The sequence below is a fragment of the Dryobates pubescens genome, unplaced genomic scaffold (genome assembly GCF_014839835.1).
Source record: "Dryobates pubescens isolate bDryPub1 unplaced genomic scaffold, bDryPub1.pri scaffold_76_arrow_ctg1, whole genome shotgun sequence".
Classification (NCBI taxonomy): domain Eukaryota; kingdom Metazoa; phylum Chordata; class Aves; order Piciformes; family Picidae; genus Dryobates; species Dryobates pubescens.
The window spans coordinates 33,313-50,074 of record NW_026530795.1 but is presented as its reverse complement, the minus strand read 5'-3'; the positions used below and the strand labels follow the sequence as shown (position 1 = coordinate 50,074).

At 50.6% G+C, this 16,762-nt stretch overlaps 1 protein-coding gene across 1 annotated transcript; it reads left to right on the top strand.

Annotated features, from left to right (window-relative positions):
• Positions 1 to 2,162: 2,162 nt before the first annotated feature.
• LOC128899823 (olfactory receptor 14A16-like) lies at positions 2,163 to 4,072 on the top strand (the record flags this gene model as incomplete). The annotated part of the gene is made up of 2 exons (XM_054179530.1): positions 2,163 to 2,954; positions 4,007 to 4,072. Coding segments are annotated over 2 exons (858 nt in total), but the record flags the coding sequence as incomplete, so codon positions are not given.
• Between the last annotated feature and the right edge of the window lie 12,690 nt (positions 4,073 to 16,762).

Sequence of the window (16,762 nt, the reverse complement as noted above, 5' to 3'; positions counted from 1 at the left end):
GAGCCTTTGTCAGTAACAAGCCTCAGAGAGGCCAATCAGTGCTTCAAGGTACTTTGGAGTTTGCTTCTGACTTGGACTTGTTGAGAGGCTTCTTGGCAGTACCTTGGCAGAGTCTCCTGGCAGTACCTAAGGATGATGTAATCAGCCCCAAATACTCCATGGAGCTCATTAAATACTGCTGAACCTCTAATTCTTGCCAAGGTTTCTGCAGCTAATTGGAGAGGTTTTTATTGCACAAAGCATCTGACAAAAAGTATTTTTAAAGGTACATTTCATTCCTTTTCAGCAGGAGTTGTCTCTTTGCAAGCAAACCACAGCAAAACCTGACAAGGTCCTACCCTGGTCACTGCTCATCCTCACTCCCCAATGCCCCCAACAGAGCCCTGAGCCACAGGTGAGGGACAGGATCTGCCTTGCCAGGGGCTGGGGCTCAGGGCTTGGCCCTTTGGATCAACGAAACCCCTCCAGGTTTCCTCAGCAGCAGAGCCACCTTTAGCTGCTTGTCCTGACCTTTCAGCACTGCCTCAGTTCTCTGCTCTGACCAGAGCTTGGGAGATGCTTCAGTGCCTCCAGGGATGTTTCCCTTGCATCTACTCGGTCCTACTCTAACCAGACCCTGGGGACCCTTTCCCAGTATGCCTCACTGGGACCCATTAACAGTAGAAGAAACTTCAGAGTTTGAATCTGACTTTGACTTCTGGAGAGGTTTCATCAGCTTCTCAGTCTCTGAGGTTCATGGACTTGGCACCAAAGTCACCAGAGGGCTCCTTTAAATGCCTTGGACTGTTCCTCTGCTGCTGAGCTGGGCCAGGCTCCTGGGCTGGAGATTGCTGCTGGCAAGCAGGCAGTGCTGCAGGGACAGCTCTGGCCAGGAGCAGCTCCTCTGCACAGCACAGCAGGGCTGGGCACACTGCCAGAGGATCTCAGGGAGATGAGGAAGGCAGAGAGAGCTTCGAGGTGGCCAGGACTGGGAGGATGCTGAGAGCTCACTGGAGGAGAAGTCTCTGCAGTCACTGACACAGTGAGGCTGTGGGTGCAGGACACTGCAGCTGTAGCTCCTGGAGGCATCTCCATCTCAGCTGCTGACGCTCAGCTGAAGGCTCCTGGAGAGTGCACACAGAAGGAGGACCAAAGCCCTTCAGTTCCATCCTGTGAGCATCAGTGAGCAGAGCTGGGTAAGGAGAAGGCTTCACCCCCAGCCCCTCTGCCTTTCTGTCTTCCCTTCGCTGTCTCTGCAGCACTGCAGGCCTGCTCCCTCTTTCTCCACCTCTCCATGGGTGTGATGGTTTTAGGCAATGCCTTTAAAATTTAGTTACAGATTTTGAGTAGAAAAATAGAAACACAATAAATAGATCACTCTTGGGTGTGAAAAGGAAAAGAAAAGATTATTCTAAAGAAATTGATTGGATAAATATCTGGAATCAGAGGAGCTGTACCATAACAATTCTCTCTCTTCTCTTCTCATGTCAGCTGTTTTGCTTAGCTGGGGAGAGATCACCTGCTTTGGCTGGCCTTGGCTAAGTCTAACCCACTGCTTTTATTCTCTCTCCACTCCTCCTGTCTCTCATGGAATAGGGGTGTAGAGGTTAGGGGAAGTGGAACAGCTTCCCTGGTCTCTGGCCAAGGGGGTTTTGTGTTGTTTGCTAATTGCAAATACCTGTCTAATACTGTCACTCCTGGATGTTCTGTACCTGTTCATTGCATTCCATTGCAGAGTGTAGCTCTTGCTTGTCAATACAGCTTCATTTGCTTCTAACTGAGCTTCTCTGGCAAAGTTAATGCTGGGGGAAATTTCAACCCACCACAATGGGACTCTTGTTCCCTGGGATTGGGCTGTTGGTCACTTTCTGTTCTGACACCAGAGGAATCTTCATGGCAATTCTGGGTCCCTGCTGCATTTGAAGCTGTAATGAACTCTGCCATGGGTTGGTAGTGATGGGACTGAGCTGATCCATTCCTCCTGCAGCTCAGGGACAAGGGTTACAATGAGGCTGAGAGAAGTGTGCCCTAACTTGTCACTGCCTTTCCCTCCTTGGACAGGTCTCCATGGCCAGAGGCAGCAGATGGCCAACAGCAGCTCCAGCACTCACTTCCTCCTCCTGCCATTCCCAGGCACAAGGCAGCTGCAGCTCCTGCACTTCTGCCTCTTCCTGGCCATCTACCTGGCTGCCCTGCTGGGCAATGGCCTCATCATCACCACCATAGCCTGGGACCACCACCTCCACACCCCCATGTACTTCTTCCTCCTCAACCTTGCCCTCCTTGACCTGGGAGCCATCTCCACCACTGTGCCCAAATCCATGCACAATTCCTTGAGGGATACCTGGGACATCTCCTATGCAGGATGTGCTGCTCAGGTTTTTCTCTTTCCCTTTTTCATGTCAGCAGAATTTTGTCTCCTCGCCATCATGTCCTACGATCGCTACGTTGCCATCTGCAGACCCCTGCACTATGAGACCCTCCTGGGCAGCAGAGTTTGTCTCCACCTGGCAGCAGCTGCCTGGGCCTCTGGGGCTCTCAATGCTCTGCTGCACACAGCCAGTACATTTTCCCTGCCCCTCTGCCAGGGCAATGTTGTGTACCAGTTCTTCTGTGAAATCCCCCAGATCCTCAAGCTCTCCTGCTCCACATCCTACCTCAGGGAACTTTGGCTTCTTGGGGCCAGTGGCTGTTTATTCTTTGTCTGTTTTGTGTTGATTGTGGTGTCCTATGTGCAGATCTTCAGGGCAGTGCTGAGGATCCCCTCTCAGCAGGGACGCCACAAAGCCTTTGCCACCTGCCTCCCTCACCTGGCTGTGGTCTCCCTGTTTCTCAGCACTGGCTCCATTGCCTACTTCAAGCCCTCCTCCATCTCTTCCTCATCCCTGGACCTGGTGGTGTCAGTTTTGTACTCAGTGGCACCTCCAGCAGTGAACCCTCTCATCTACAGCCTGAGGAATGAGGAGCTCAAGGCTGCCCTGAGCAAACTGAGCCCTGGGTGCTTTCAGAAGCAATAAACTCTTTGTCTTCTCCTGCAGAGCAGTTCTGGTGTCACTCAGTGCAGGCCCAGCCTGGCTGCTTGAGTTCTGGCTGCTGCCGGTGCTGTTCCCCTTGTGAGAATATTTTTGCCACACAAATGTCTTTCTTCAGATCATTTCTGGTTCAGTGTTTTCCTCTCTGGTGTGACCCAGAGGCTGCAGACATGAGAAGCTGTGCTCCCTGGGTGTTCTACAATAAAGTACCCTGCTTCTCTGTTTTCCTTCCTCCTGAGTTGCTTGTCTGAGTTCCTTCCTCCAAGGTTTCTGCCTGTGTGCAGAGGTGGAGGGGCAGAGTCCCAGCACAGCAGCAGTGCCAGGCAGTCCCAGAGCTTGGGCTGTCCTCAGCTGCTCTTTCTGCCCTTCCAACCTTTTCTCCTGAGCCTCTGTGCTGGGGCAAGGTCTGAATGCTCTGGCAGCTTGGAGGCTGTGCTGCTATGTGGCATGCTGGGACTGCAGGCAGGGACAGGCCAGGGCTGCTTGTGGGACAGAGCTGTGCTCCAGAGCAGCACTGCCATCACAACAGGAGATCTCCCCATGCCTTCATCCCCCAACCCCCTCCCTTTACACACTGCACCTACTCTGAGTCCATACTGGATACCCTGACCCCCTTCCAGTATAGACTCAGTCCAAGCATGGCTCCTTTAACCCCTCCCAGTACAGATCTGGCCTCATCCCAGTCCAAACTGGATCCTACTCTCCTCTAGCACTGCAGCCTGTGTCCCATCCCAGCACCGAATCTATCTCCTGGCTCCCTTCCCAGTACTGAATGCATCCAACCCAGTACAAACTGCACACCCTCATGCTCTCCCAGTGCACTCCTGACCCTGTTCTAGTACAAGCTGCATTCCCTGGGCTCATTCCAGTACATTCTGGTCCCTGCACAGCAGAATTTGGGATCCTTTTAACTCCTTCCAGTACAGACCTGGTCACATCTCAGTACAAACTGCATCTCCTGAACCCCTCCCAGCTCAGATGTGGTCTTATCCCAGGACAAACTGCATCACTTTGCCATCTCCCATACAGTTTCCTCTGCCAGTACAAAGTGCATCCCTTAGACCCCTTCCCAGCTCCATCTGCACCTAGCACAGCACAAAGTGGATATCCTGATCCCAGTGTATCTGTCGCCTGATCCTGGTCCAAATGGGATCCCATTGCCATCTCCCAGCACAGTCTGAGTCTCATCCCAGTACAAAGTGCATCTCCTGAAACCCTGATTCCATCCCAGGACAGACCAGGACCCATCCCTGGCTTGGATGAACAATGCTCTGCTGGATACAGCCCTGCCTGCGTGAAAGGGACCAAAGAGTGGTGCTCAGTGAAGTTAAATCCAGCTAGTGGCAGTTCACAAGTGGTGTTCCTCAGGGCTCAGTGTTGGGACCACTTCTGTTTAATAACTTTATTGATGACCTTGGTGAAGACACAGAGTGTGTCAGCAGTGAGTCAGCAGATCACACCAAGTTAGATGGCAGAGGGTAGGGAGGCTCTGCAGAAGGACTTGGGTAGTTTGGATCCATGGCCAACGTTACCAGGAGGAGCTTCATCAAAGCCAAGTGCCAGGTCCTGCACCTGAGTCACAACAACCCCAAGCAATGCTCCAGAGGCAGTGTAGCTGGAAAGAGGTTGGCAGAAAGGGACCTGGGGGTTCTGATGGACAAGCAGCTGAATAGGAGCCAACAGGGAGCCCAGGTTGCCAAGAAAATCAAAGGCATCCTTGCTGCGATTAAGAGACGGGACTCAGCCTGATGCAGGCCAGGTGTCCACTTTATTATGCAATAACCTTCTTTGTAAAAGCTAGTACAACGCAGAAGCAGCTTATGACTGGAACCAGGGATTCTGTTATATCAATCTGCTAAATGTGAAGTCTTACTCTTTCAGGTCATAATAACCATTCGTAATCAGGTATCTGCCCTCCTCCAACTACACTGCTGCACTGTGTTCCCATAGTTCACAAGCCATCAAGGTCAACACTGTCTCCTCTTATCAGTCCAGCAGTGCTTGGAGCTTGGCTCTGCAAGGTTCAACCCTTCAATTCCCCCTTCTGTTATATAACAAGAATCCCCTTAACAAAGCAATTAAGGATTACAATAAACAAGGTAAAAAAAGGTAGCAAAAAGAATAAAGCAGTAAAAGCATACAGAATTGTTCTAAGAAAACTGCAAATCCAGAGAGAAAGTCCCCAATTACCAAGCAATTTAAAAGATGAAGGCAATTTATGGTTCCCAGCAATTTCTGGACATCATGAAGAGTTTTCACATGTACATTGATTTGCAAAGGCTGTGGAACAATTGTTTGGGTCTGAATCCTCCACCCTAAATATTTCCAAGGTGGTACATTCTGAATTTCCTCAGATGCTACACAAAACCCCACTTGAGTCACAGTGGATACAGCAAGGGCTACGGCTTTGTCCATGAGCTCAGGGCTTTGTGCTGCCACTAGGATGTCATCCATGTAATGATATATCAGAGCATCAGGAAATGCCTCTCCAACAGGACTGAGAATTTTGGCTACATACCACTGACAAATTGTAGGACTATTTTTCATTCCTTCTGGAAGCACAACCCAATGATATCTCTTGAAAGGTTGTTGCAGGTTGACATTTGGAACTGAAAAAGCAAATTTAAGAGCATCATTTGGTTGTAAAGGAATGCTAAAGCAGCAATCTTTTAGGTCCATAACAGTTAAATGCCAATATCATGGGATCATTGTGGGTGAGGGTAGCCCTGGTTGGAGGCTGCCCATATCTTCCATAATGTCATTAATCTTTCTGGGATCACGGAGCAAGCGCCACTTGCCTGTTTGTTTTTTGATGACCAAAATAGGAGAGTTCCATGGACTCGTGGAGGGTACAATGTGCCCTTTTCCTAATTGCTCTGTGACTAGTTCTTGGAGTGCACGAAGCTTTTCCAATGGTAGGGGCCATTGATCCACCCAGACAGGGGGATTTGTTTTCCAAGTTAACTGAAGGGTGTCATGCACCGCAATGGCCCCCTCTAAAAATGGGTGTTCATGGTCACTCCCTGTGGGAACACCAGTTACGAGCGGTGTGAGCAATCTGGCAATGCAGGCTTAAGAGCCTGACATGGTGGTAGGCCATGCCCAGCACAAGGGCAGAGCCAGCTACCAGTATGCCGAAACAGTGCTGTGCCTGCAGCACTGTAACTAAAACAAGACGCTGGTAGCTAGAAACATAGTGAGTTATCTCGGGACAACAGGACATGCACCTGCATCAACAAACCTCGCGTGTCATCCATAGTTGGACCAATAATCTACAACAGTGTGATGTGTGGTCACTCATAGAGGACCAATGAGTCCATGCCAACAAGGCATACCAAGGTTATATAAATTGTAGCAGTTTCCTTGCTACGCACTTCTTCTTCTTTTCCTGCCTGTCCTGTCTCCTCTCCTTCCATGCTTTACTGTGCCATGCTTTCACCATAGGCCTGAGCCATAGGCCTGCAATACTGGAACAATAAAGGATCAATACCCGATCATATTGGTCAGCCATATTGATTCCAAGAACCTCTGTCATCGCCATATCTGGCTAAATCTGGCACCCAAACAACCCCGTATTGTGAAAGCACATCACGACCCCATAGCACCATAGGCACAGATAAAACAAAATACATAGAATACATAGAATAAACCAGGTTGGAGGAGACCTTCAAGATCATCTCGTCCAACCCATCAACCAATCCAGCACCACCCAAACATCTAACCCACGGCACCAAGCACCCCATCAAGTCTTCTCCTGAAAACCTCCAATGATGGCGACTCCACCACCTCCCCAGGCAGGGGGTTTGAGTCACACACACAGAAGCATGTGCTGATAATATTTGGGGCACAAACCTGCTCATAAGCACCATTCACTACGAGGGGCAGCTGATCCTGGCACAGGCTGCTTCTCTGACTCAGCTGCCATGCCTGTGGCACTGTCTGTAGGTCCAGAGACCTTCTCTTGCCTCTGAGCCCTCTGCACAGAGATGAGAAAGGCTGGAGAGGCATGGGCCAGGCCCAAGCACATTGCAGTGATTTCTGTCTCTCAGGAACTCCCAGGCTGACAACAGACTGCCCAAACCTTTCCCCAGCTGGGGAGGATTTTTCACTTGCTCAGGCCTGAAATTCCAAAGCACCAGAGGTGACCACCAGCCTAAGAATTTGCCCCTTCCCTCCCCCACCCCCTGCCACTCCTCAGCATCCAGCATCTGGGCAGATCTCACAGTGGTTTCCTTAGGAGGGTCCTGTGTTGCTCTGGATGAAACCAGAGCAAGCTGCCCAGCAGTGGGTAGCACAGCTCTGACAAACAGATTGCAAAAGTAGTGGAGAGTTTAAATAGAGAACAGCGAGTGTGCACAAAAGGAAACAGAGTGACAAGAAAGAAAACAAAGTAAACCCAGAAAGACCCCAAACCCCACCTGAGGGTGCACCCAAAACCCCCAGGGCTCCTCCTTCCCCCCCCCCCCCCCCTTCCTGTACTGTACGCGGGCAGAGCGGGTAACCCTCAATGGGAGGCTTTGGCCTTCCCAGTGATTAAAGAACTCCGTCGTACTGCCGCTGAGCATGGGCTCTCTTCTCCTTATTTCGCTCATCTTTTAACATCCATACTCGACAATCATGTAATGACACCATACGACTTAACATCTCTAGCACAACTGTTGCTAACCATGGGAACCTTATATGCAATTCATAGACAGGCTGAAAGTGGTTTTAGAAGGCCAAACTGACAATGGGGAGGCAAGGGAAATATTACTGAGCCTGTAGTGTGCCCAGGCAGCCAAGAGGGCCAATGGCATCCTGGCCTGTATCAGTAACAATGTGGCCAGCAGGAGCAGGGAGGTCATTCTGCCCCTGTACACTGCACTGGTTAGGCCACACCTTGAGTCCTCTGTCCACTTCTGGGCCCCTCAGTTTAGGAAAGATGTTGACTTACTGGAACGTGTCCAGAGAAGGGCAACAAAGTTGGTAAGGGGGTTTGGAACACAAGCCCTATGAGGAGAGGCTGAGGGAGCTGGGGTTGCTTAGCCTGGAGAAGAGGAGGCTCAGGGGAGACCTTCTTGCTTTCTACAACTACCTGAAGGGAGATTGTAGCCAGGTGGGGGCTGGTCTCTTCTCCCAGGCAACCAGCACCAGAACAAGAGGACACAGGCTCAAGCTGTGCCAGGAGAGGTTTAGACTGGATGTTAGGAAGAAATCCTTCATAGAGAGAGTGATTGCCCATTGGAGTGGTCTACCCAAGGAGGTGGTGGAGTCACCATCATTGGAGGTGTTTAGGAGCAGACTTGATGGGTTGCTTGGTTGCATGGTTTGGTTGACTAGGTGGTGCTGGATGATAGGTTGGACTCGATGATCTTGAAGATCTCTTCCAACCTGGCTTATTCTATTCTATTCTATTCTATTCTATTCTATTCTATTCTATTCTATTCTATTCTATTCTATTCTATTCTATTCTGCTCAAAGATCTTGAGGATCTCTTCCAACCTGGCCTATCCTATCCTATCCTATCCTATCCTATCCTATCCTATCCTATCCTATCCTATCCTATCCTTTTCCTGCTGAAATTAGCTGTGGAAAATGCAAATGCAGATTGTAAGAAGCTGTTAAAATCTTTGCCTAATCAAAACCCCACCTTGCTAGAAATGATTGAAGCATGTAACAGGATAGGTATGATGGAATATAAGTATGAAGCTATGGCTGCAGCTTTTGCAGCTATGAATGGTCCAATGAATACAGGAGTCTGTTATGGCTGTGGGTCATCTCAGAAAGAATTGTTTGGTAGCTAATACCGGAGCCAAACCTAAGGCACCTGGGACTTGCCCCAAGTGCCATAAGGGGAGGCATTATGCTAACCAATGTCCATCTAAGTATAATTCTCAAGGGCAGCCTGCACAGGGAAACCGGATGTGGAGCGTGGGACGGCGCCGCGCGCAGACACAAATCATCCAGCCGTCACCGGCCAGCCAGAGGCTGGCAGCACACACGCCTCTGACCTCTGCCCAGCAACAGCAGGCAGCGCAGGACTGGACCTGGCAACCTCCCACACAGTAACTTTACTTGGTACCACGGTGCATTTATTGCCAACTGGTGTGTCAGGTCCTCTCCCAGTGAAAACTCAGGCATTAGTATTAGGAAGATCCTCAACAATGCTATCAGGACTTTGTGCTTCCTGGGGTTGTTGACTCTGACAGCACAGATAAAATTCAGATCATGGCATGGGCTCTGTTTCCGCCCTGCACAGTACCGGAGGGAAGTCGTATTGCACAGCTATTATTGCTTCCCTTGGGATCGGAACGTCCCCCTGCAAAGGCACCCCTGCAAAGAAATGAAGGAGGATTTGGGTCTACTGGGGATCCACAGATTCTGTGGGTACAGACTATCTCTCAAAAACGTCCTATCTGTCAATGTGTCCTGATGTATGGTCAGCAGAAAACAGTGCTTAGTGGTATTATTGATACTGGAGCAGACATCACAGTGATTTCTAAAGCTAAATGCCCCCCCTGCTGGCCTGTAGCTAGTGCATCTCAGGTGCTGGCAGGCATAGGGGGAGCTGGAGAAAGTCATCAGAGCCTGAATTTCATTCAGATTCAGGGACCAGAGGGACATACAGCTTCTGTGAAACCTTTTGTTTTGCCTGTGCCTATGGTGCTATGGGGTCGTGATGTGCTTTCACAATGGGGGGTGACCATGAACACCCATTTTTAGAGGGGGCCACTGCGGTGTGCGACACCCTTCAGTTAACATGGAAAACAAATCCCCCTGTCTGGGTGGATCAATGGCCCCTACATTGGAAAAGCTTCCTGCACTCCAAGAACTAGTCACAGAGCAATTGGGGAAAGGACATATTGTACCCTCCATGAGTCCATGGAACTGTCCTATTTTGGTCATCAAAAACCAAACAGGCAAGTGGCGCTTGCTCCATGATCTCAGAAAGATTAATGACGTTATGGAAGATATGGGCAGCCTCCAACCAGGGCTACCCTCACCCACAATGATACCACGATATTGGCATTTAACAGTTATGGACCTAAAAGATTGCTTCTTTAGCATTCCTTTACATCTAAATGATGCTCTTAAATTTGCTTTTTCAGTTCCAGACATCAACATGCAGCAACCTTTGCAGAGATATCATTGGGTTGTGCTTCCAGAAGGAATGAAAAATAGTCCTACAATTTGTCAGTGGTATGTAGCCAAAATTCTCAGTCCTGTTTGAGAGGCATTTCCTGATGCTCTGATATATCATTACATGGATGACATCCTAGTGGCAGCACAAAGCCCTGAGCTCATGGAGAAAGCTGTAGCCCTTGTTGTATCCACTGTGACTCAAGTGGGGTTTTGTGTAGCACCTGAGAAAATTCAGAATGTACCACCTTGGAAATATTTAGGGTGGAGAATTTGGGCCCAAACTATTGTTCCACAGTCTTTAAAAATCAATGTACATGCTATTTCCTTCATCTTTCGAATTGCTTGGTAATTGGGGACTTTCTCTCTGGCTTTGTAGTTTTCTTAGAACAATTCTGTATGCTTTTACTGCCTCATTCTTTTTGCTACCTTTTTTACCTTGTTTATTGTAATGCTTATAGAGTTTGATTAATTGCTTTGTTAAGGGGACTCTTGTTATATAACAGAAGGGGGAAATGAAGGGTTAAACCTTGGAGATCTGAGCTCCAAGCACTGCTGGACTGATAAGAAGAAACAGTGTTGGCCTTGATGGCTTGTGAAACATGGTGCAGCAGTGCTGTTGGAGGAGGGCAGATATTTGATTACGAGTGGTGTTATGACCTGAGAGTGTGAGACTTCAGGCACATAGATGGATGTAAGAGAGTCCCTGATCCTGTCATAAACGGCTTTTGTGTTGTATTAGTTTTATAAAGAAGAATTTAACATAATAAAGTGGACACCTGGCCTGGTCTCTTAATCACAGCAGCTGAGGACAGCCCAAGCTCTGGGGCTCCCTGGCACTGCTGCTGTGATGGGACTCTGCCCCTCCACCTCTGCACACAGGCACTGCCTTGAAGCTCCACAGAGGAACTGAGGAATGAGCTCAGAGAAACAACTCCCTACAGGGTCCTTTATTGTGTTGAACACCCAGGGAGCACAGCTCCTCATGTCTGCAGCCTCTGGGTCACACCAGACAGGACAACACTGAACCAGAAATGGTCTGAAGAAAGACATTTGTGTGGGAACAACATTCTCACAAGGGAAACAGCAGCAGCAGCAGCCAGAACTCCAGCAGCCAGGCTGGGCCTGCACTGAGTGACATCAGAACTGCTCTGCAGGAGAAGACAAAGAGTTTATTGCTTCGGAAAGCATCCAGGGATCAGTTGGCTCAGGGCAGCCTTGAGCTCCTGGTTCCTCAGGCTGTAGATGAGAGGGTTCACTGCTGGAGGCACCACTGAGTACAGCACTGACACCACCAGGTCCAGGGATGAGGAGGAGACAGAGGAGGGCTTCAGGTAGGCAAAGAAGCCAGTGCTTGTAACCAGGGAGACCACAGCCAGGTGAGGGAGGCAGGTGGCAAAGGCCTTGTGGCGTCCCTGCTGAGAGGGGATCCTCAGCACTGCCCTGAAGATCTGCACATAGGACACCACAATCAACACAAAACAGACAGATACAGAACAGACACTGAGCACAAGAAGCCAAAGTTCCCTGAGGTAGTATGGGGAGCAGGAGAGCTTGAGGACCTGGGGGATTTCACAGAAGAACTGGTCCACAGCATTGCCCTGGCAGAGGGGCAGGGAAAATGTATTGGCTGTGTGCAGCAGAGCATAGAAAAAGCCACAGGCCCAGGCAGCTATGTTGCCATCTGCAGACCCCTGCACTATGAGACCCTCCTGGGCAGCAGAGTTTGTCTCCACCTGGCAGCAGCTGCCTGGGCCTGTGGGATTCTCACTGCTCTGCTGCACACAGCCAATACATTTTCCCTGCCCCTTTCCCAGGGCATTGCTGTGTACCAGTTCTTCTGTGAAATCCCCCAGATCCTCAAGCTCTCCTGCTCCACAGCCTACCTCAGGGAACTTTGGCTTCTTGTGGCCAGTGTCTGTTTAGTCTTTGTGTGTTTTGTGTTCATTGTGGTGTCCTATGTGCAGATCTTCAGGGCAGTGCTGAGGATCCCCTCTCAGCAGGGATGCCACAAAGCCTTTGCCACCTGCCTCCCTCACCTGGCTGTGGTCTCTCTGTTTATCACCACAGGCTCCATTGCCTACCTGAAGCCCTCTTCTATCTCCTCCCCTTCCCTGGACCTGGTGGTGTCAGTTCTCCCTGGATGCTCTCAGAAGCAATGAACTCTTTGTCTTCTCTTGCAGAGCAGTTCTGATGTCACTCAGTGCAGGCCCAGTCTGGCTGCTCAAGTTCTGGCTGCTGCAGGTGGTGTTCCCCTTGGGAGAATGTTGTTGCCACACAAATGTCTTTCTTCAGAGCATTTCTGGTTCAGTGTTGTCCTGTCTGCTGTGACCCAGAGGCTGCAGACATGAGCAGCTGTGCTCCCTGGGTGTTCAACACAATAAAGGACCCTGCAGGGAGTTGTTTCTCCGAGTTCCTTCCTCCAAGGCTTCTGTGGAGCTGCAGGGCAGTGCCTGTGTGCAGAGGTGGAGGGTCAGAGTCCCAGCAGCAGTGCCAGGGAGCCCCAGGTTTTCCTGAGCTGCTCTTTGTGCCCTTCCACCCTCTCCTGCTGAGCCTCTGTGCTGGGGCAAGGCCTGAGTGCTCTGGCAGCTTGGACACTGTGCTGCTGTGTGGCAGTGCTAGGTCTGCAGGTAGGGACAGGCCAGGGGCACTGCTGGCACAGAGCAGGGCTCCAGAGCAGCACTGCCCTCAGAGGAGGTCATCTCCTCAGGCCTTGTGCCATGGATTTCCCCCAACCCTGGCCTCACTCCACTCCAACAGTTTCTGTGCCCTTCAGAGGGGCTGAGGCTGTGAGCCACATCCTCATCACCTCTACCCTTGAGAGGTTTCTATGCACTGCTCAGATCCCCTCTCTCTCTCCTCTTGCCAGACCATACAGCCCCAGGGCTCTCAGCCTCTTCTTGCCAGAGCTGCTCCAGTTCCCTTAGCACCCTCCCAGCCCTCCTGTGGACTCTCTCCAGGAACTTCCTCTTGAACTGGGGAGCCCAGAACTGGACACAATCCTCCAGATGTGGTTTCACAAGGGCAGAGTAGAGAGGGAGGAGAACCTCCCTTAACCCTCTGCCCACTCTCTTCTTAATCCACCCCAGGAGGCCATTGGCCTTCTTGGACACCAAGGGCACATTGCTGCCTGCTGGGGAACTTGTTGCCCACCAGCACTCCCAGGGCCTTCTGCACAGAGCTGTTTTCCAGCAGCTCAGCTCTCCCCCAGCTGCTGCAGGTGGTTAGTCCTCTCCAGGTGCAGGATTCTTCACCTGCCCTGGTTGAACTCCATGTGTATAAATATCTGAGGGGTGGGTGCAAGTGGAAGGGGCCAATCTCTTTTCAGTGGTGCACAATAATAAGGCAAGAAGCAACAGGTTCAAGCTTGAACATAGAAGATTTCACCTCAATATGAGAAGCAGCTTCTTTGCAGTGCAGGTGACAGAACACTAGAACAGGCTGCCCAGAGAGGTTGTGGAGTTTCTGTGGTAGGTTGAGAGAGGGCTTAGCTCTCCCTCCTCCACAGAGTAAGAAACCACAGCTAACTCAGTCGAAGAGCAAAAGCTATATATTTACAAGCATATATGGAAAGCAGGTTATATATAACACAATATATATAGGGATTTACAATATATACACAGAAATACACAGCAAAGACAACACAACGAAAATCCCTCCCCGAGGGAGGGATCCCCTCCTTGGAACCCCCTCTCTCCCCCCCCTACCTCCCTTTCTCCCCAAAAAGGGGGTTAGAGAGAGAGAAAGGCAAGTTACTAAGGAGAAGAGTTGTTAGCAAGCTTCAAAAGCCCATGCAGGATTAGTGTTTGCTTATCTGAAGGCCAGCTCCAGCAGTTCGCAGAAGAAGCAGGCAGGGAGAACAGGCTGAAACCTCCAACTCCCCCAACTCCCAAACCGAACTGAACTGAGGGAAAAAAAATTCCAACTGCTTCACAATCTAAAGCTACATTTTTGTTTATCAACCAATGAAATTCGTTTAGAATATCAGAATGTTTTGGTTCTAGTACCGAAAACATTTAGCCAGTGTGTTCCAGCAGTGTTTGTTCTTAAAGGCACAGCCTCAAACTACCACAAGTTTCCTTCTCTGGGGACTTTCAAAACCCACCTGGGTACACGCCTGTGTGGACTACCCTAAGTGATCCTGCTTTAGCAGGAGGGTCAGACCTGATGGTCTCATGAGGTCCCTTCCAACCTTTAATGTGACACTGTGATAATGCCCACACAGGTACAACTATTTGGTTGTGGTTAATGTGTTTCACAACACACGCATTCAATACAACTTGAACAGTTTAATCAAGCTAGAATCTTTTAAACACTGATTCAGCATAAGAAAGACCTAATGCCTCAAGAGCAGTGCACCTGCAAGGGGACTCTATGGCTGCTACAGAGGCAGCCAGTACAGAGCTGTACAAAGAGACTTGATAGGAATCAGCCTATGTGCTCAGGGCACTGCTGCCTGGGACCTTTTTGGACACTGCAATTATGCTCCAAAGCACAGAGTGCAGTCTGCACAAGTGAAACAAAGCAGAGAAGATGGTGCCCAGCAGAGGAGCTGTGCAGAGTGTGTGTGTGGAGGGAAGAAGCAGTCTCCCCCTGAGGCAGAATTTCTCTGTGAGCAGAGAGGCAGCTGCCCTCAGCTCAGGCTGCAGCAGCTTGTTGGGGCTCTGAGTGAGCAGCTTGTGGCTCATGGGCTCGCAGGGCAGCTTGCGGCCGGGCAAGCAGTTGACAGTTCTCCAGTGCTCAGGGTGGGATGAGCGGTTCTCATTCATCTCACCACAGCTCCAGCAGCTTGCACCAGCACCTCAGGTGTCACAGGTGGAGCAAAGCAGCTTTCTGGCTGCAGACTCAGGCAGCAGGCATGCAGAGGCTGCTTTCCAGTCCAGCAGCATTCACCAGCTGCAGCTACAGCACATTCCAGTTTCATGTGGACAAAATAGGCTTTGGGGAACCCCAAGTCTTCTTGGTAGAACAAGGGAGAGTTGTTTACCATCTTGGCTTGGATTAATAAGGTGCTGGAGACAATAATGGCCAATGGCAGAAGAGAAAGAAAGAGAGGAACAAGAGAGTTCAACCTAGAGAATAAAGTTTGCCCAACCCCTGGGAAGCTGCACAGGGAGTCCATAAGCGTGGCAGATGGCCAGGCACAGCTGCAAAATGTGCCCTTTGATTCCCTCAACCACAGGCCCTGCCTAGACAAGCCTGGGCCTGTCCAGCTTTGCAGACTTGCCAGCACCTTGCCCTTGGTCTAGTTTTGTGCTGAATACCCCAGCCCTACAGGGAAGAGGTACAAAGGGGTTTGTGTTTGAGCATGTTCAGGCTTGTGCCTCCAGGACAAGCAGGTGTAAGCTTTGGAGTGATCCATTCCGTGTCCATGCAGGTTATTAAAGGATCCTGTTGAATGGCTACATGAGTTATTTTGCTTGCCTCACTTGACCTTCAAGACTCTCCCAGGACCCCTCAAGGACACCTCCCTGAACTGAGCACATGGCTCCAGCCCTGGCCCTGGGAAGAAATGTCCCCCAAAGTGGCCTTTTGGGAAAGAAATGTCCAAAGAAAAGCAGCAAGAGACAATACTTTATTAGGGTTGGGGTTTCCATTCTAATTAGGCATTATCCTTGGGGTGAGGTTTTTCTTTTGCCTCTCCAGAACCCAAAGTGTTGAGGAACAAACAGCCAAATCCCAGCCCAGCTGCAGTGGTGGCAGTGGCTGTGCTGACTCAGCACTGTCATTACTCTCCTCAGCACTGGCTGGTGCTGGGAAGGGCAGGGGCACATTTGCTCCTGAGGAAAGAAGGTGTAAAAGAGGAGATTGCAGTTCCATCTGCTGGAGAAGGCCCCCCGGGGGGGGCACGTTTGGCCTGGCAGTGCCGGGGTCGGTGTATTGCTGTATCCCCTGGGGCACGCTGGTCACCGGTGTGGGGGTGAATGTGCCAGGTGAGGGAGGAGCTGCGGCTGAAGCCCTTGCTGCAGCCTGTGCAGGGGAAGGGCTGGCACCGGTGTGGGTGCAGCGGTGCTGGCTGAGGGCAGATCTCTGGGTGGAGCTCTTGCCTCAGCAGCTCAGAGGTGCAGCTGCTTCTGGCTGTGGACTCAGCAGTGCCAGATGAGGTTGCAGCTGAGGGAGTTGTTCTTGCTGTAGTCACCACAAACAGAGGGCTGGGCCCTGGGCTGGGGGCAGTGGGGCTTTACCAGCTCCAAGCTGGGTGGGAAGCTTTGCCCACACTCAGGGCACTGATGTGGCTGCTTGGGTGGCACAGAGGGGCTGAGATGGGTTTGCCCTCTTCCTCCTCTTTCTCTTCCTCCTCCTTCTCTTTATTCTTCTCCTATTCCATATCATCCTCCTCTTCATCCTTGCTGTCCTCATCCATGTCTTCATCAACCACTTCTACTATTCCTCAAGGCTGAGCTTTGACTCCTCCAAATTGTTCTTCAGGTGATTCTTCTCCTCCCAGATCTTGTCCAGGTCATTCTGGGAGGCCATGCTGCTGAGAGGAATGGTCACCCCTGTGCTCTTGAGCAAATCCTTGGGGACCAAGTGACTGAGACATAAGGACACTCTGTGTGTGACTTCTTGCAATGGAGGGATCAGAGCCCTAACTCCTGTGCTGGGTCCCCTGGCTGTAGTGCTGATGGGGC